General features: G+C 45.5%; 1 protein-coding gene across 3 annotated transcripts in view; it reads left to right on the top strand.

Moving 5' to 3' along the window:
* Positions 1-20,948, top strand: part of PLCE1 (phospholipase C epsilon 1) — a 328,150-nt gene that overhangs the window by 302,140 nt on the left and 5,062 nt on the right. For all 3 annotated transcript variants that reach the window (XM_077258972.1, XM_077258973.1, XM_077258971.1), the window contains 4 exons: positions 10,912-11,118; positions 12,240-12,407; positions 12,512-12,730; positions 15,543-15,755. In XM_077258972.1, coding sequence (XP_077115087.1) covers positions 10,912-11,118; positions 12,240-12,407; positions 12,512-12,730; positions 15,543-15,722 — 774 coding nt within the window. In that variant the 3' untranslated portion in view covers positions 15,723-15,755. The remainder of the gene's footprint in view (positions 1-10,911; positions 11,119-12,239; positions 12,408-12,511; positions 12,731-15,542; positions 15,756-20,948) is intronic.

The following is a 20,948-nucleotide window of genomic DNA, read 5'->3' as shown; positions in this document are numbered from 1 at the left end:
GCCAAGGACTTCGTGTTTTGGCAGTCATCCTGGCAATGGTAACACGAAGTCTAAGCAATGAGAAGGTGTAAACCCATCACACAACTGTTGAATTCACCCTTCACTTGTAATTGTTTAGTATTAATCACTTTGATGCCATATATTTTAATTCCTACAGACTAAATGATGTCGCGTCTGAGCGGCTTCACTTCATATGAGACACAGCAGGAGTTAGACGGTGTCCATGTCTTGAAGCACAGTGACGTCTCTTGTGAGGCTCATTCTGCGCTGCCATCAGCCGCTTGATTTGTCCTATTGTTTCTAGGTCTCTCTTTCCCTTATATAGTCAAGCTCCGCATTGTGTGCAGTATGTGAACTTCCGTCCTACTGTTTATCACGATAGTCTGTAGTGAGGAGCACGATAATGATATATTTCCAGAATTACTAGTAATGTCTGCTGGAATACTAAAACATGAGCGTAGAGAAATGATCGATCAGTGTCATGAAGTCAGCAGGAATGTCCTGTAGCTGGTCACTAACATTCACTCCATCCAGGATCTCATACCCCATCACTTACATCCTCCTCCTGGATAATTCAGGATATCTAGAACTGAAGTGTTCAGCAGCTTTGATCCTTTTTGATCATTGTAATTGCTCTTATGTTAATTACAGGTTTGCAATATCTAAAATGTTTTTGGGGGTTTCAGACTTAATATAGATGGTCCATCTTATAAGGAACCTGTCACCTTGGAAAATGCGGTTTACCTGCAAATATAGGGTTAATCTTCATGTAAACAGTGTTACAATGCTGCCCAGCCGTAAAGTGTGGCTACTGGGGGAAAATGACGTTAATACCTCCTGGGAGCGTGCATGGCGCTGCTACAGTCACCACAAAGGCCATGCTCGCACATTCAGTATTTTACATCAGTATTTGTAAGCCAAAACCAGGAGTGGGTGATAAATACAGAAGTGGTGACGGGTTTCTATTATACTTTTCCTCTGGTTGTTCCACTCCTGGTTTTGGCTTACAAATACTGAGGTAAAATACTGACCAAATACTAAAGGTGTGAATGTGACCTTACAGCACCACTCACTACTGTGAGCAGTGGGTATTAGCAAGCCCCCACACCTTTATCACCTTTATTGAGAGACAGCTCTTTAGCACATCTGTGCACAGCATCAATGAAAGAGTCGGGTTGTGCTTACACCCGCTGCTCACAGTAGTATGCACAGTAGCAGTGACTTAGGCTACTTTCACACTAGCGTTAACTGCATTCCGCCACAATGCGTCGTTTTGCCGAAAAAACGCATCCTGCAAAAGTGCTTGCAGGATGCGTTTTTTTCCCCATAGACTAACATTAAGCGACGTATTGCGACGGATTGACACACGTTGCAACCGTCGTGCAACGGTTGCGCCGTGTTGTGGCGGACCGTCGGGACCAAAAAACGCTACATGTTTTTTTGCTCACGACGGTCCGCTTTTTCTGACCGCGCATGTGCGGCCGGAACTCCGCCCCCACCTCCCCGCATTTCCCCGCACCTCACAATGGGGCAGCGGATGCGCTGGAAAAATGCATCCGCTGCCCCCGTTGTGCGGCGGAGACAACGCTAGTGTAGTGCCCCCACTGCCGCAGGGCCGAGGGGTACCCGGTACCGGGCCTCTGAGTCTCTGCTCTGGGGTTGTCACGGTGGCTAGGCCCGGTCCGTGACCCTGCTGAGGGGCGTACAATAATAGATGTGGATGGTGGTGGAGGTGCAGTGCAGTAAATAACGAGGACACCAGGTTGCAGTCTCTTTACCTCTTTACTGAAGGCTTCTGAGTCCTCAATCCGGAATACGGTTAACAGGGCTGCGCAAGTCCGGTCGGTCCGATGGCACCTCCAGAGTTCCCTTTGCAGGTGGAAATCTGTGCCTACCTTCCTGCGCTTGTGTGTTGTGGTCCTCCCCTGCTGTGCTTATGGGATAGCACCCACAACTGTTGTGTCTGTTTCTCGTGTTCCCTCACAACTCGATTCTGATGTTCTCCCTCTACGTCCCCCTCATCTTACGGTTAGGACGCACCCGTATGACGGGGAGGCTCGGAGCTTTTCCGGGACTCCAGCGTCGCCCCACTCCTGTTGTTACCCCCCTGTGTCTTCCTGGGTCTGGGTGAGACAGCCCGCCTGTAACTGACAGTCCTGCCGTAGGTCTGAAGTTTGGCTTGGAGCTCTATACTTCCTCGGCGTTCCAGCCACCGGTTATGCGCCTCAATGGGATGTTGCCTCGTCTTACAGCACGACTCCTACTGGTATTCTCCTTGTTGCGTTGATCTCGTTTCTCACTCAGCACAATAAACTTCGCTTCTTATCCTTTCTTGGGGTATCGCCGCTATATCGTGCAGGCGCGGTCCCGTAACTTTCTCTCTGTTCGCTAGGCCTCTGTCAGGATCCCACCCCTGACAGGGACCCCTCTGAATCTTCCCCTACAACACCCTCTGCCACAAGGTGTTGCCTGGTTCCAACCCAGTCAGCTTTCTCCCTAACTTCCTGCCTAACCCCCAGTTTTACCAGACTGTGAGGAGTGGCCTAATGAATAGTGCCCTTAGCTCCCCCTGGAGGCCAGACTGTGAAATGTATTGGTGTCTGTGATACCTGGTCAGATGAACTCCTTCAGTGCCATCAGTCGTACCATAGCCCCCCTTAGCGGTGGAGCCACAGTACTGCAACGACCAGGACTCTGGGGCGCTGCACTCCCCCCGGTTAAATCCAGTACTCCTGGACTGGGAAGAAAACAACAATACATGTCAACAAAAAGACATACAATTTTGAAAATGCAAGTACAAGTACATTTTTTAACAGAGCTTCCCTTTATGGGAGGTGAGGACACTTGAACGTTACAAACATAGTTAAATACTTTAACTAACTTACTATAAATAACTTTTCTTACCCAACCGGGTATTCTACTGAGTGCAAAATCTTTGAACAATAATTTAACATTGCGTTTAAGGACGTACTCGCTAAATCCACTAAAGACCTTCTTATATCACATATAAGGCTAATTAACTTTTATGCATTCTCCTTCTTTAAATCTGCAGGACCGCCTGTCCTAACTGCTCCAGACCTACTGCCTCTCCTTTCTGTACAGGACCGCCCCTTTCCGCCCGGGCCTACTGTCCTTCCACTACTATACACAGTATAGAACATATCATTTTTCTTTCAGTTCAAGATCACTGAGCCATCTCTATATGGCCCCTAGGAGGACTCACCACTAACCCCTACGGGTCCACTTCCTGTCCTCATTCTTCTATTAACATTATTAAACACTTCTTACAATCAACCAGTTGGCTACATATAACTTTCACATATCAGCATTATTACTTTTCCTTTTAGAGCATCATCATTCTCTAAGTGCTTTTAATGAACATCCCCTTTAAGAGGGGACCAAGTCTCTATGAGGTAGTGCAACTCCTCAAGCTGCAAGTCTGTTTGCAGTAAGGGCTCCGGTAATGTCTTCAAAAACAGTATCTTCGCAGAGTCCTTTTCTCGTATAAAACCAGTAGAGAGCACCTTTAAGAAGGTGCAAATTATTTACAATATTAGTTTTTGAATCATTCACCGTCCATGATTCGGCAGTCCTTTGATAACTGTGCAAAAAGTAGAAAACAAACAAAAAGCAATAAGGATCCCGGGTCAACAAAGGGATCCCTTTAAGAATAACCTTAGACGGGTTTTAGCAGCAAAACGGTGAAAACAATTTAACTTATTTACAGTTGCAGAGTGTTAGTACAGTTACTTGAACCACTCAGGAGGCAGCACCGGCGGAGGCAACCCCTTAGGGTATTGCGCACCGCCCGGTACTGCGTAAGGGGACGTGTTGTCCCATTTGGGGGTCTGCGTACCCACTGTCTTCAGTTCTGGAGCAGCACGAGCACCACCCACCTGAAGAGGTGCCTCTTCGGCCACGAGGGTGGTTGATGTGACGATGCTGCATGTCGTGGTCTTGACCATAGTGCACGTTGGAGTGACCTCGGTGGTCCTGGTAACGATCATGGGCTGACCACAAGGGGGCACCTTTGCTACAGGGGTCAGCTTCACTGGAACCTTAATCGGGGGTATCACAGGGTTCTGCCTCTTGCGGACATTCAGGGCAAACCACCCCTTTTCCCCAAAGTGCCTAGTGTATGAGACTTCATCCCCCGGGTAGAGATCCCGGTCTGGGTGGCCCTCTCTGAGATGCGACTCCACGTCCCTTCGGTTGACAAACACCTCCGCATACAGGCCCGGCTCTTTAATGAAGCCCCAGCCTCCGCGGAGCTTGAAGGTGGTGATGGTGCCCTGCCTGCGCGGGGCCTGGTGAGCGGCGGGGTCCTTGCGGGCCCGGTCCTTGACCGCCAAGTCTTTTTGATGGTAGGCCTCTAGCCCGGCCTGGTATGCCTTGTGCTTCTCCCTCCACTGCTGTTCCAGCTGGGTCTGGTATTCCTCCCAGCTCAGGGCCTGCACCATCTCCCCTTCCCGTGTCTTCACCCCGGGGAACCCCATGAGGTTGGATCCTGGGTTCACCCAGCGGCAGACCGTGCGTTCCGCGTGGGTCTCACACAGCAGGGTAGTTGGCGTAATCGGGGCTTTCAGGAGGTGTTCCATGCCCGTGGTCTCCTCCCATGGTAACAGGCGCTGGCGTCTATGGGTCCCAGGGAGAGGGGGTGCCGCCACGGGGCCTACTAACAAGCCCTCTGCTAGCGGGACGGGGTCGGCGGACTCACCGGCCAATGCAGGCTTCTCCTCCACGACGGGTTCCGCTGGCGGTGTCGGCGAGGGCCTCAGCAACAACTCCGGTAGCGGCACAGGATCCGATGCCAGAGGACTTCCTTCCGGCGCTACCTGGTGCGGAGCTTGGGCCTTCATGTTCAGCTGAAGAAGTTGATGGATCAAGTCTCCCATCTCAGCCTGCAAGAGATCAGCGCTGTCCATGGAGAATTGGCTGCAGTATTCGTCCGGGTAGTTGGGGGAGACTTCTGCTTCCACCCCACATTCGGGTTCCGAGCTGCTGGCCATGGCGTCCTCCACGTGAGTCGCTTCCTGGTTCTTTTCCCGCTCTCTCCTTCGTGGGCGGTTTCGTTTTCTCTGCCTCCGCCCACCATTGAGAATCAGGAGGCGGATCTCGGCTGCTGACGGACACGTCCTCACGGTGCAGAAATATTTAGACTGGGCGGCCATTGTCTTTCGCGCTCTTCAGCTTGTCTACACCCACTCCACGCCCCTCTTCTTCTCCTGCGCTCTCCTCAGCGCTATAATGGCGGATTTCGGTGGCAAGTGGCGCGGCACAGTTTTTGCAATAAATCACAGTCCAAGTACAATAAATCACAGTTCCAAGGCACACATGACCTGATTCTTCAGGCTTAAGTAGATCCTGTTCGTGACGCCAAGTTGTAGCGCCCCCACTGCCGCAGGGCCGAGGGGTACCCGGTACCGGGCCTCTGAGTCTCTGCTCTGGGGTTGTCACGGTGGCTAGGCCCGGTCCGTGACCCTGCTGAGGGGCGTACAATAATAGATGTGGATGGTGGTGGAGGTGCAGTGCAGTAAATAACGAGGACACCAGGTTGCAGTCTCTTTACCTCTTTACTGAAGGCTTCTGAGTCCTCAATCCAGAATACGGTTAACAGGGCTGCGCAAGTCCGGTCGGTCCGATGGCACCTCCAGAGTTCCCTTTGCAGGTGGAAATCTGTGCCTACCTTCCTGCGCTTGTGTGTTGTGGTCCTCCCCTGCTGTGCTTACGGGATAGCACCCACAACTGTTGTGTCTGTTTCTCGTGTTCCCTCACAACTCGATTCTGATGTTCTCCCTCTACGTCCCCCTGATCTTACGGTTAGGACGCACCCGTATGACGGGGAGGCTCGGAGCTTTTCCGGGACTCCAGCGTCGCCCCACTCCTGTTGTTACCCCCCTGTGTCTTCCTGGGTCTGGGTGAGACAGCCCGCCTGTAACTGACTGTCCTGCCGTAGGTCTGAAGTTTGGCTTGGAGCTCTATACTTCCTCGGCGTTCCGGCCACCGGTTATGCGCCTCAATAGGATGTTGCCTCGTCTTACAGCACGACTCCTACTGGTATTCTCCTTGTTGCGTTGATCTCGTTTCTCACTCAGCACAATAAACTTCGCTTCTTATCCTTTCTTGGGGTACCGCCGCTATATCGTGCAGGCGCGGTCCCGTAACGTTCTCTCTGTTCGCTAGGCCTCTGTCAGGATCCCACCCCTGACAGGGACCCCTCTGAATCTTCCCCTACAACACCCTCTGCCACAAGGTGTTGCCTGGTTCCAACCCAGTCAGCTTTCTCCCTAACTTCCTGCCTAACCCCCAGTTTTACCAGACTGTGAGGAGTGGCCTAATGAATAGTACCCTTAGCTCCCCCTGGAGGCCAGACTGTGAAATGTATTGGTGTCTGTGATACCTGGTCAGATGAACTCCTTCAGTGCCATCAGATGTACCATAGCCCCCCTTAGCGGCGGAGCCACAGTACTGCAACGACCAGGACTCTGGGGCGCTGCACTAGCGTCGGGAACCTCGGCCCGACGCACCGCGACGGGCCGAGCCCGACGCTAGTGTGAAAGTAGCCTTACTGATCTGCGTATGCCCACGACTGAAAGCTGGTGGCTCCCAGGAGGAAATACCTTCATATTTTCCCAGAAGCTACACCTTAAGTAAGGTGGCCAGGCAGCATTGTGATGGTATTTATGTGAATATTTACCCCATATATGCAGGTAAAATAGCGTTTTCCAAGGTGACATTAAAAGGAGTCTTATCAGCCCAATATCATAGTGTAAACTAAGCGCATAGCCTTGTAGACCCTATAAAAATCACACTTTTGGTGTTCTAATCACTGCCTCCATTCTGCAGAAACTGAACTTTAATTAAATATACTAATGAGGATGCTCAATGCACCCTTGGTGTATCCAAGAGGCGCAGCGCACGGTTTCATTCACTGGTTTGGTATATGGTCCCACTACGCATAGAGTAAAAGCTCACAGACACAAAAACAGGACTTAAAAAACCTCCAAAAAATTGAAAAAAATCACAGAGAAAAAAGCAGAGATGGTTACCTGCTGAAGCCTCCAAACAAATGCACCAGCAGGGTGCGGTGGACCCGATAAATGATGGCAAAAACACAGGTGCAAAAAATACCGATGAAACAACCACTTTCAATCCAGTGTTGGCTGTTTCGTATTAGTGCACAAAAAGATAAGCGATAATAGTCTGTATGTGGCACTGTTCACACAGGCAATGCAGAGCATCTGGTTTACAGCCTATTACTAACGCACATACAGGCGGGCCGCCCAGTGCTACAAAATGCATGCTGTGTGAATAGAGGCCTACAGTTTAGAGCCATCTTGGTCCGACTGCACCCTGCTAGATAAAGTGCAAAAAAAAACAACCACATATCAATGTATGTAAGGTATTAGTTTATATTGGGGCCTCAATACGTAAGCTGGCAACCCCCGTCAAGGGTCCTTACATTTTGCCAGTCCTAACGCTAAACATTGAGTAAAAGCTCACAGACACAAAAAGAGGACTTAAAAATCCTCCAAAAAATTGAAAAAAATCACAGAGAAAAAAGCACTACGCATAGCCCCCATGTACACTATGATGAGCCCCACAACAGCCCATACAGTATTATAGCCCACAAACACCCCAAACATTATGATATTCACCACAGCGCCCTATCCAGTGTGGTCACCACAGACCCAAGTATAATGATCACCACAATCCAATGTACAGTGACAAAAATAAGTAGCTTATTTTTCGGACTATGAGACGCACTGGACATTGAGACACACCTAGGTTTTAGAGGAGGAAAATAGAAAAAAATTGACGTGAAGTAAAAAATGTGGTCATGATGGACTGTTATGGGAGGGGGGATCTGCTGTTGCTACGGGATAATATACCCCTTCCTGGTGTATATATGTGCCCAATCCAGGTATAAACGGCCCCCTCATCCCCATCCTGGTATACGTGTCCCCCTCATTCCCATCCTGGTGTGCATGGCCTCCTCATCTCCATCCTGGTATGCATGGCCCCCTCATCCCCATCCTGGTATGCATGGCCCCCTCATCCCCATCCTGGTATGCATGGCCCCCTCATCCCCATCCTGGTGTGTATGTCCCCTTCATCCCCATCCTGGTATGCATGGCCCTCTCATTCCCATCTTGGTATGCATGGCCTCCTCATCCTTATCCTGGTATGCATGGCCCCCTCATCCCCATCCTGATATGCATGGCCCCCTCATTTCCATCCTGGTGTGCATGGCCCCCTCATCCCTATTCTGGAAGGCATGGCCCCCTCATCCTCATTCTGGTATGATGCTTGCTCGCGGTGTCCTGTTCTGAATTGCCAGCAACTGATTTACGCTTGTCACTGCCATGTGTTGCTTACGTCATGCTCTGTTTACAAGTCTAGGACAGCTGCCGGAATACTCTCTGCTTCCCACTCCTTAGGCTATGGCTGTGAGGAGCAATGAATATTAATTTATTTAATAGCAGGATCTCTGTTAGCTGCAGCCGCTGGCTTCCTTCAGCTACTGGACGATCACATGTGCTCGCTACTAAAGAGGATGAATATTTACTGTTCTCCCCTCCCATGGGCGTGGGGAGCAGTGAATATTCTCTTTAGTAGCGGGTACACGTGATCCCTGAGCCGCTGCGGGAGCCACTATTTTATTAGTAGTGAGGGTGTTGCAATAATGTTCAGAAAATTTTCCGCCGAGATCTTTCTCATCTCATAACATTAATAATAAAGAAATGTTTTTATTCGTAAAGGGAATCTGACAGCAGGATCAACACCTTTAAATTAATCACATGGCTGAATTTGTCTTTTAAGGCAACCTCATCGTGTGGGACAAGTTGACTGTATATCGCGATGATCAAACTTCATTTGCCGCATATTTAAATGTCCAGACTAGTCGGAAAAGTGTGCACTCCGCTGACCTGTCCTGCCACGTCTGCCAATAGCCCATTGAGGCATGTCTGACATCTCTAAGTTGTCCTTTGGACATTAGAATATGCAGCGAGAGAAGAGGTGAAAATTGTGATATACTGTAAACGTGTCCCACACAAAGGGCTTGTCTGTAATCAACTTCAAAAGTCAAATGCAGCCATGTTATTTGGTTATAGGTTCCCTTAAAGCAGGGGTGGGGAATCTTTTTTTCTACCAAGGGCCATTTGCTTATTTATACCATCTTTCAGGGGCTGTACAAATGGCAGGCTAATTCTGCCCACAAAGTATGCTGGCACTACGTCATTGCACGCGCCTCAACGTTCTGTAGTGAACACTGTGTACACGTGCTCACAGAGCAAGAAGAAATGAATGGGCCAGTGGCCATCAAAACATAGTTACCGGCCCAAGCGTTGTGGTCCCTGGGAATATGCCACAGGGGCTGGATAAAAGGTCATCGAGGGCCGGAAATGGCCTGACAGCCGGAGTTCCCCAACCTCTGCTTTAAAGGGAGACTTTCAACACAAAATAACAGTTTACATCAAGCACAAGCACTTTGTGGATCCTTGATGTGGCCGAGCAGTTCAGTACATCTTCACACCTTTTCCGTCTATTGTTGCCCTCCTTTAGATCAGGTAGAACCAGAGCTGTCAATCAAAGAAGGTGGGGTGAGAGGGGGGCAGAGATCGATGGAAAACCAGGAGAGAAGATGTACTAAACTACTTGGACAAAGATACACTGAGCTTGGTTTGAACAGTTATTTTGTGACTCCCTTTAATTAGTAGATACTATTAATGGAGAAGAGTTTGGCCATGCCAGTCATCTCCTATTTGATATCTTCATGAAAATGGTTTTGTCTTTAATCCTTTCATGACCATGATGTTTTGATTCTTCATGCCCACAGCAAAGTCTTTCCTTTTTGTTTGTTGCATAGTTTTTTTCTCATTGTTTCTTAGTCTGCCCTCAAGTTCTTATCGTCGCCTCCCCATGTCCATAATGATGTGAAATATGTGTACTAAATAGCACAAACTCTATATTCGTTCCACATATATTTTATCATAAACATCTTCATCTTAGATATTTCTGGCATATCCAAAGGGTCATCACATTAGACCTGCATCTCTCTCCTTTCTCTTCTTTGGGAGTTGAGGATACAGCCAGCTTGGTTGTTTTTGGGACGCGCATAGATGTCAATGGACAGATGCATGCATTTACGGCCACTTTTACACTGACTGCAGATGTGAGAAACCCTATTCTCATGATAGGTGTGGGTCTCAGTGGTGGTACCCATATCTATCACATATTTGGTGGATACACCATGAATGTCTCACGTTTGGATGTAGTTAATCCATGTCTTATGTTACATAATAGACATGTATCCGACATTAATATGCATGGAAAAATTAGAGGAATATTTTGTGTATGAGTTACTCTTTGAAAGTTTGAAGAAAGTACTTTAGACCAGAACATGTTGGGGTTCACTCGGACCTGCACCTATCTCGAATACTAGATTCTCTAACTCTGCTGTGTCCAGATCTCACAAAGAGGTGAATTGTTATTAATTATTACAGCGCCATTTATTCCATGGCGCTTTTTATGTGAGGAGGAGTATACATAATAAAATGCAAGTACAGTAATCTTAAACAATACAAGTCACCGATGGTACAGGAGGAGAGAGGACCCTGCCCACGAGGGTTCACAACCTAAAAAATGAATGGAGGTGGCTGCAGATCTAGGGTGGTACCCACCTATTGGACATTAATGGCATATCCTGGGCATATGCCATGAATGTCTAAGATGATTACTCCTTAAGACATTAGACCCAGCCCTTTGTGCATAACAAGTTCTCAAATTACAGACATTTTATGAGTACAGATGGTGCCCCTAAAATAGAGGTAAAAAATGCCATAAATCAATGGGTCCCAGACAAAATATTGTGAATTAACAATACATTATTTTTTGATTTGTGAACAGATTCTGGCTACTAAAAACAGACCGGAAACCAGCAAGGATTATTTCTTAATGGAAGAAAAATGTTTTATATCAAAAGACAAGAATGAATGCAAGAAACTGCCATTTCAAAGGGTGCTGGGCCCTGAAGAAGACATCCTGCAGATTCTGAATAGCTGGTTTCCAGAAGAAGGATACGTTGGAAGAATTATTCTCAAAACTCAAGAAGAAGTATGTTTTCTTGGAAAATGAATTAGCTGCTGATGTACTTTGTGTAGTAAAATCATAAAATGTACTTAAAAATAGCATGTGGTCATATGAGAGATAAGAGTTTGGCTCTGAGAAGTGTGGAAAGAATAAAGGGGAAAGCGAGGGCAGACTAGGGACAGTTAGTGAGAAGCAAATTATGGTGAAAAGGAATTAAAGGAACGTTCCAGACCAGACTGATGCACAGTATGATCCCGAAGTGTGAGGGATTTTCTTTGATTTTTGATTCCTGGTCTGTGCATTACTTGCTCAGGCATCACACATGGTGCAATATACCTCACTATAGCACAGTGCATTAGTTTTACCTGAGTATTACTGTAATAATTAAAAAAAAAACAATATAAATTCAGTTATTGGGTGTCTTATATTGTCATGTGATTATTTGTGTAATTATGCTTTTTGGGCGAATAATAAAGGATAAAATTGTCAATTTTTAAGGTCTCTCTGTGGGAAAGGGTTTTGTTTTTTGTATGTCTATGTTCTGGATGAGGAAAGGTGACTTAGATGCTACCAAACTCTTCTGGCGGCAGCCTACCTCACTTGAAAACAAAACATTCCCATAGTTTTTTCCCCCAAATTGGCCAAAAGAATGTCATCTATATACACATTACATAAATACCAGTTGGTGCCACCGAAAGACCACAAAGGTCTAATCTGCACGGCCAAGTTCCGGGCCCCCTGATGATGGGAATCTATACTGATCATGTGACAAAATGGGTAATATAGATAGGGGTTGCAGTGTTTAAAAACACCTTTTAAAGTTGTTGTTCAAAATTACAAAAAGCTTTGCTTTTTTCCCCCGAAAAACAGCAATATGTCTGCCCACGGATTTTGATATTGCAGCATGTGAACAGAGCTGAACTACATTACCGGTCACAGACCATGGACAGTAATGGCATACATTCTGGGAAAAAAAAAATGTTTTTCCAAAATTGTACCATCTCTTTTATGTCGAAAATAAACTTACGTACCAAAAAATGAAGCAAAGGCAGTGTATAATGTAATCGATTAGTAGTCATTATAGGTTTTCTATGCTATGCTAATGGAAGTTTGCAGCCCAATTGCTACTTTCCTTGTTTCCTTAGAATCTAAATGACAAAAACATACTTGTGGAGATAAAGGAAGAAAAGGAGCTGCCCGTCACTCCAGATGATGACAGCTTCTTTGTCCAGGTGCATGATGTTTCTCCAGAACAGCCCCGCACTGTCATACGAGCATTACGATTCAGTACAGCGCAAGACGTTATCCAACAGGTAACTGAAGAGTCTCGGCACAGCCAACGTTCATGGTTTACTCATCATCTATAACTCTGCACAAAACACAACTTATGTAATATTCATTTGTGTTCTTATCGCAGGCCCTCAGCAAAGCCAAATATTCATACACCATCCTAAACCATCCCAACCCGAGTGACTATGTGCTCCTGGAAGAGGTGACAAAAGACTCATCAAACAAGAAGTCGTCAACCACAAAAATATCTCAGAGGGTTCTCTTTGACCACGAATGTGTTTTCCATGCCCAAAGCAAATGGAAGGGAGCAGGGAAATTCATCCTCAAGTTAAAGGAGCAGGTCCAGGTACAGTAACCTTCAGGATGTGTGTGGATGTTCTTTACGCTGAAGTATTCAGAAATTGTAACACCTTCTTAGATTTCAGAGAGGATGTCTGTGTCATTTCCGGTCAGTCGCCCTTTGCAAGATTAAACGTCTGCTCTGCAGGCTGGTACATTTTGTGCCCGACTTGCCAGGCACCTGCTCTGTCTTATCACTTGGGTCTTTGCTTTGAAGATAGTATTACTCTGTCAAATATAACTTTGGGAAGGTTGAAAAGTGAATCAGTGTCACTAAGTAACGAAAATAACTTTTCTAACAGTGTACTCTCTTCTGGTCTCACTGCATAGAACCAGAAATGAATGCAAAGTGAGACCGGAGCGTAGCACCTTCTGAATGGGGCAGAGATCCAAAACAGGGCAAATAAATATTGTTGTGTGGGTCTTAATAATGTGGCATAGTTGTTAAAAGGTTTATAGTAACGTCCATGGAGGCTGAGGGGTAGTAAAGGGGTTAATGTCGTAAAACCCAGTGGTCAAGGGTTTAAAAAAGTTAGTGATTGTCTCATTTCAGTTATCTTTAGTTCATAGGCAGAGTAATGTTTTATGAAAAAAAGAAATAAACAAACTGAGCTTTACTTACCTTTCCAGATTCCAGTGATGAATCTCATTACTGCTCTGGTCTTTGGTGATTAGCTGCAGCGGTGTCAACAAGTCGATAAGCTGCAGTCAATCACTGAACTCGGCAACATTGAAGATGTAGGAGGCTTGAGCAGCTGACCTCAATGATTGGCTGTAATATTGCCGAGATAAACTCACCACTACAAAAGACTGGAAGAGTAGCGAGAGACGGTGCTGCACTCGGGGATGGAAAAATAAAGCTTTGCTGCCTATGGACTAAAGTAGTCTACAATTGGAAAAGCCCTGTAATAATACATGGCTGATAGTCCTACCCCGCTCAAAAAATGAATTCCTTTAGCCTCTCTCTTACACATACTGCTATGCATGCCCTATCGTGTCATTGACTCCCGCTATCTCAGAGACTGCTCCCCATACTTCTCCTGTGCTATACAGACTGCTCCCAATTATCCTCTATCCCTTTCTTATCTCTCATGTGCTGCTCTGACTTCTTGCTCTCACAGGCTGTTCAACATGGCACCCTCTGACACCTACTTCTCCTTGTGCTCACGCTCCTTTCACATAGACTGCTTTCCTTCCTTCTATATCATGGACTGTTTTCTATTCTCTGAAACTGCTTCCCATGCCCCTCTTCCATTAATTTGACTGCTTCCCATGCCCCTCTTCCATTAATTTGATTGCTCCCCATGCCCCTCTTCCATTAATTTGACTGCTCCCCATGCCCTTCTTCCATTAATTTGACTGCTTCCCGTGCCCTTCTTCCATTAATTTGACTGCTCCCCGTGCCCTTCTTCCATTAATTTGACTGCTCCCGGTGCCCTTCTTCCATTAATTTGACTGCTCCCCATGCCCTTCTTCCATTAATTTGACTGCTCCCCATGCCCCTCTTCCATTAATTTGACTGCTTCCCATGGTCGCCTATCTCTCTCCTGTTCTGCACCCCATGCCACTCCTAACACAAAATACTTGGTCCCTCTTCTAGCACACTGCTCCCGTCGCTCCAAACACCTTTTGAAGACTGATGTTTATGGCCTTTCCTCCCACACCAACTGCTTGTTATAGTCCTCTATCCTCCTCACAGACTGACTCCAAAAGGTTCCTATTACAGACTGCTCTTTAGGGCAGCCATCACTCTTTCACAGACTGCGCCCCCTTTACATATATTCTATCACACTAACATCCAGTGACCCCCCATATGTTCAACTTTTTCTTCCTCTCTGAGTCAATCGTAAAGATGAGTGCCAAGGAAGAGAGGACTGTGCAGATTCTGTACTGCTTAAAAGTTCTTTCTCCGATTGGCAAAAGCAATTTCCCCAGCACACTGCCCCATCATTAAAGGGAATCTGTCAGCAGGATTTCACCCCCATACAATTCATATGCGCATGTAGCTCTTTCAAAGACAAGTTCAGCAATATCTTTGCATGGCCTGTCCATTCCTTTCTTACTGAGAAATTGGCGTATGAATTGAAATACAAATGAGGCTGAAGAGCAATTTGTAAATCTGAAGCCTCTGTCACTCCAGCTCTGTTCTTTGGCCAGTGCTGCCTCCTCCCAGTTCACTGTCAGCCTCTATGCTGTGTGACTTCAGGTAAAGGATTTGCCAGTCAAGCAGCAGGAGGAGGCGGCGGAGTTGGGTGGAGAATAGAGCTGGAGTGACAGAGGCTTCAGATCTACAAATAGCCCTTCAGTCTAATTAGAATATCAGTTCAAACAGGTATTTCTCAGTAATGGTGGAACGGACTAGCCATGTAAGAAAGGTATTGTATATTGCTGATCTCAGAGCCACATGCATATAGAAATAATTTGTCATGTGAAATCTTGCTGACAGATTGCCTTTAGGCAGATCGTTCAGGGAGTCTGCACAGTAATGGACTTTCCTGAGTGGGGGCACTTTTTTTTATCTGCGCTGTTTGATGTGAACAGTGCCTGTAAGCTTTCGGAAGTGGAAATCCGTGTAATCAGATAACTCTGGAATGGCGCGTGGTTTGGTAAATTGTCTGGGAAATGTATAATTGCTACAGACACAAAATGTAGCAATCATAAATCCAGCATCACCTCCAATGTTTCGCTTGAACTGCTGCACCTCAAGGAATATAAAATCCAGCGGGGCACAGAATGGAGATATACACATCCCTAACAGAAAAGGATCGGGAAGCTTGACGCGGTGAATGTACGTCTTATGCACAGATGTTTCTCTGCAGGCAGCGAGAGAAGATAAGAGAAAAGGCATTTCTATTGCAAGTGAACTGAAGAAACTAGCAAAATCCAGCAGGCAGTCTCGGAACTTCACACTGTCGCCCCAGATCATGTCACCAGAAGGTACCCAGACTAGAGATGAGAAACCTGCATGCAGTTTGTCCTTCAATGACATCAGTGAATAGCAGCTATATTTGTGTGCATCCTGTTCCATGCAGGTATGGCTGATTTACCTGTTCCTCTATTACTCCAGTTACTGAATTGACTAAATCCAAAAAAGTGAACTACTAACCATTTCAAGAGAATGTATATTTGTGTTTTATAAAAAAAACAAACCAACCCTAAACCGCGGCTTGTTCTGCTTTGTGTAATAGATCTTTGGTTGTTTCTAACTCCTACTAACATATTTCCCCAGCCGCATCATGATATACCAAGCAGTGAGACATAGCACTAACGCGTCCTGTCCTCTGCGGAGGATGATACCGCGAGCACTGACCTTTATGGAGAGATGATCAGCATGAATGTGGCACTTTATGCATCATTAGCGGTGTAATCGTATAGAAAGTAACTGCAGCCATAAATGTACAATGCGAGCAGTGTGTAGAGAGCGTAAGCTGCACAAGTGATCCAGAAGGAAAAGCCGGGCAGCCAAGAGAATGTCAACTACCCCTGCAGTACTGTTCAAAATAATAGCAGTCCAATATGACTAACCATATTAATCACTGGTTTTGGTATAAAATATATTACCACATGTCACACAATTTACCAGTTGGTGCAGTAGATTCTAAGGAGACCACCAGACTCCGCATTAATGATCTGCAGGTTTTTGAGTCTGTGTATTAGAATAATTAATTGAAAAACGGGAGTGTTCAATATAATAGCAGTGTGGAGTTCAATTAGTGAGGTCCATCATTCTGTGAAGAAACAGGTGTGAATCAGGTGGCCATTATTTAAGGGTGAAGCCAGGACATGTTGTACATGCATTTCTCATTGAAAGCCTGAGAAATATGGGTCATTTGAGACATTAATCAAAAGTACGCTGTTCTTCTGAACAATCAGTTGATTGTAGAGGGTAAAACTTCTAAATACGTGCAGACAATGATGGGCTGTTCAGCTACAATGATCTCCAATGCTTTAAAATGGAAAGCCAAACCGGAGAGACGTGAAAGAAAACTGAAGACTACCATGCGAATGGATGGAAGAATAGCCAGAATGGCAAAGGCTCAGCCAATGATCACCTCCAGGATGATCAAAGACAGTCTCAAGTTACCGGTGAGGACTGTGACAGTGAGAAGACTTCTGTGTGACGCTAATCTCTGAGCAAGAAGTCACCGCAAAGTCCCACCGATAAAAAAAGACATGTACTGAAGCCGATACAATATGCAAAAGATCACATCCACTGGCCTAAAGAGAAATGGAGAAACATTTTTTGGACTCATGAAAGTAAAATTGTCCTTTTTGGGTCCAAGAGTCGCAGACAGTTCATCAGACAACCCCCAAACTCTGCATTCAAGCCACAGTGCACCCTGAAGACATGATGTGCGCATGTCTTACTATGGTGCAGGGCCTATTTACCACATACCAGGGATCATGGACCAGTTTTCATATGTAACATACTTGAAGAGGCCATGTTGCCTTATTCTGAAGAGGATATGTCCTTGAAATGGGTGTTTCAGCAAGACAACAATCCTAAACACACCGGGAAACGAGCAAAATCTTATTTCCAGTCCAACAAAATTGAGGCCAGCCCAATCCCCGGACCTTAATCCAATAGAACACTTGTGGGGTGACATTAAATATTCCGTTTCTGAGGCAAAGCCAACAATGCCCAAAAAATTGTGGGATGTAGTCCAAGCATCCTTGTCTGGAATAAGTTGACAACACAGACAACATCTATGCAACAAAGATGTGAAGCAGTTCTAAAAAACTGTGGGTATAAAACTAAATATTAGGTTAGTGATTCACAGGAATGCTAGATCCACAAAAAAAAGTTCATTTGGTGAGTTTGTACAGACAAATTCCAGACACTGCTGTTTTTTAGAACTCTGCCCAATGTTCATTTTTTTGTTATTTTCTGTAAAGTAGTTAAAAATTATATATATTTCTCTTCATGATCTAGGTTAGAAGACAGTGTGCAATGTTCCCAATGCTGGAAATAAAATCCAGTATAAAGATTTTGTGATTAACTCAGGTTTGTGAACACACTGCTATTATTTTGAACACACTCCTATCAAAAGGTCCGCGGCTTGTACAGGAGTTTTTTTTTCCTGCATGGTATGTGTTTATTGTTTTGCACTAATGTTTTTTGTTGTTTTCTTCCTTCTGTAGGATCTAATTTATCAGGTTGTCACTCCTGTATTCTTACATGACACAAATGAACATACAGACCTGTATGTCAATTAAACACAGCAATGTCAGAAATAAAATGCTACATTATATTAGCACCTGAAGAAAATTATTGCAGTGGTGAGAATTCGCCCCCAAAATATTAGCCATTCTTAATTCTCTTTCCCCATATTACTACTACTACATAATATTTGCATTCAAAACTGTTCGCAATTGCGTTTCATTATAAATTCTGCACCATTTGGCTTTTGTAGACATTTTTGTTTTCCTGCACATTGCTTGCTGCGGAATAAATTTAAAGGAAACAGTCACATTCCAAAATCCTGTTAACCTGCAGATATGGGGTTAATCTACAGGTGAATGGCATTCCAAAGCTGCCCTTACAGCCTCAGCTCACTATGTCCTGAGAGGTGACTGAAGCTGTGCCTCCATGACTGAAAACCGGAGACTGCCGGGAAGAATAAAGTTAATTTCGTCCTGGGACACACTGAAGGCCAAGCTACCAGGAGGAAATTAACTTTTTTTTTTCTTCCCAGCAGCCTCCGGCATTTAGTGATAGAGGTGCAGCTTCAGTCACCGCTCAGTACAAAGTGAATGGCATCTGTAACTGCGCCTCCAGCACTGACTGATAGCTGGCTCAGCTTTGTATCAGCACAGAGCCGGCTGTCAGTCAGTGCTAGGGGCGCGGTTACAGCCGCCGCTCAATATGTACTGAGCGGTTACAAAAATCGCACCTCTATAACTGAAAGCCAGAGGCTTCCAGGAAAAATAAAGATCATTTCCTTCCCGGCAGCCAGGCTTTCAGTACAGCAGACAGGCACATGTAGAACACTATTAACCTGCAGAGCTACTGACAGTTTGATTTTTTTTTTGGTCTTTTTCTGAATTCTGCTGAGCTGACTTATGTTAATGTAGTTTATCATCATAAATAAGCTGAGGAGCCAACAGCCAAAAGAGATAGAAACTCCCCATCAGAATGATGTCACTGATGAACTTTTCAATAACTCATTCTTCAGTCAAGCAATAGGCAGTGAAATACAGCAGCTATAGAAAGCAAACCACTAAAAAAGTATGAAACCCAATAGTAAACAGGATTTTGTATTTAATTTGCAAAAATACAAGTATAGAATGTTTCTATATCATGTAAGTTTTCTCTTTATAAACAAATCACATATGTACTAACATTTGAGCACATGTGGAATAGGAAAGTCATACACACTTCAGGTCTCCCATTTATTTAGAATTTACATACATGTGCATCTCACTAAATTAGAATATCAAAAAGTTACTTTATTTCAGTTCTTCAATACGAAAAGTGAAACTCCTACATTATATAGAGTCATTACACACAGAGAGATCTATTTCAAGTGTTTATTTCTGTTAATGTTGATGATTATGGCTTACAGCTAATGAAAACCCAAAAGTCATTATCTCAGTAATTTAGAATACTTTATAACACAAGCTTGAAAAATGATTTTAAAATCTGAAATGTTGGCCTACTGAAATGTATGTTCAGTAAATGCTCTCAATACTTGGTCGTGGCTCTTTTTGCTTCAATTATTGCATCAATGCGGCATGGCCACGATCAGCCTGTGGTACTGCTGAGGGGTTATGGAAGCCCAGGCTGCTTTGATAGCAGCCTTCAGCTTGTCTGCATTGTTGGGTCTGGTGTCTCTCATCTTCCTCTTGACAATACCCCATAGATTCTCTATAGGGTTAAGGTCAGGCAAGTTTGCTGGCCAATCAAGCACAGTGATACTGTTGTTTTTAAACCAGGTATTGGCACTTTTGGCAGTGTAGACAGGTGTCAAGTCTTGCTGGAGAATGAAATTTCCACCTCCAAAAAGCTTGACGACAGAGGGAAGCATGAAGTGCTCTAAAATTTAATGGTGTACGGCTACGCTGACTTTGGTGTTGATAAAAACACAGTGGACCTACGCCAGCAGATGACATGGCTCCCCAAACCATCACTGATTGTGGAAACTTCACACTAGACCTCAAGCAGCTTGAATTGTGGCCTCTCCACTCTTCCTCCAGGCTCTGGGACCTTGAATTTCAAATGAAATGCAAAATTTACGTTCATCTGAAAATAACATCTTGGAACCCTGAGCCACAGTCCTTTTCTTTTTCTCCTTGGCCCAGGTAAGACGCTTCTGGCATTGTCTATTGGTCATGAGTGGCTTGACACAAGGAATGCAACACTTAGGGTACCGTTACACAAAACGATTTACCAACGATCACGACCAGCGATACGACCTGGCCGTGATCGTTGGTAAGTTGTTGTGTGGTCGCTGGAGAGCTGTCACACTGACCGCTCTCCAGCGACCAACGATGCCGAAGTCCCCGGGTAACCAGGGTAAACATCAGGTTACTAAGCGCAGGGCCGCGCTTAGTAACCCGATGTTTACCCTGGTTACCATCGTAAATGTAAAAAAAACCAAACAGTACATACTCACATTCCGGTGTCCGTCAGGTCCCTCGCCGTCTGCTTCCCGCACTGACTGAGTGCCGTCTGTAAAGTGAAAGCAGCGCCCTGCGCTTAGTAACCCGATGTTTACCCTGGTTACAAGCGAACGCATCGCTGGATCGGTGTCACACACACCGATCCAGCGATGACAGCGGGAGATCCAGCGACGAAATAAAGTTCCAAACGATCTGCTACGACATACGATTCTCAGCGGGGTCCCTGATAGCTGCTGCGTGTCAGACACAGCGATATCGTATGGATATCGCTGGAACGTCACGGATCGTGCCGTCGTAGCGACAAAAGTGCCACTGTGAGACAGTACCCTTACAGCCCATGTCCTGGATGCGTCTGTGTGTGGTGGCTCTTGAAGCAATGGACTCCAGCAGCAGTCCACTCCTTGTGAATCTCCCCCACATTTTTGAATGGCCTTTTCTTAAGAATCCTTTCAAGACTGCGGTTATCCCGGTTGCTTGTGCACCTTTTTCTACCACACTTTTTCCTTCCACTCAACCTTCTATTAATATGCTTGGATGGAGCACTCTGTGAACAGCCAGCTTCTTTAGCAATGAACTTTTGTGGCTTACCCTCCTTGTGGCGT

This window comes from Ranitomeya variabilis, chromosome 4 (genome assembly GCF_051348905.1).
Source record: "Ranitomeya variabilis isolate aRanVar5 chromosome 4, aRanVar5.hap1, whole genome shotgun sequence".
NCBI lineage: Eukaryota > Metazoa > Chordata > Amphibia > Anura > Dendrobatidae > Ranitomeya > Ranitomeya variabilis.
This window is presented reverse-complemented; position numbering and strand designations above follow the sequence as displayed.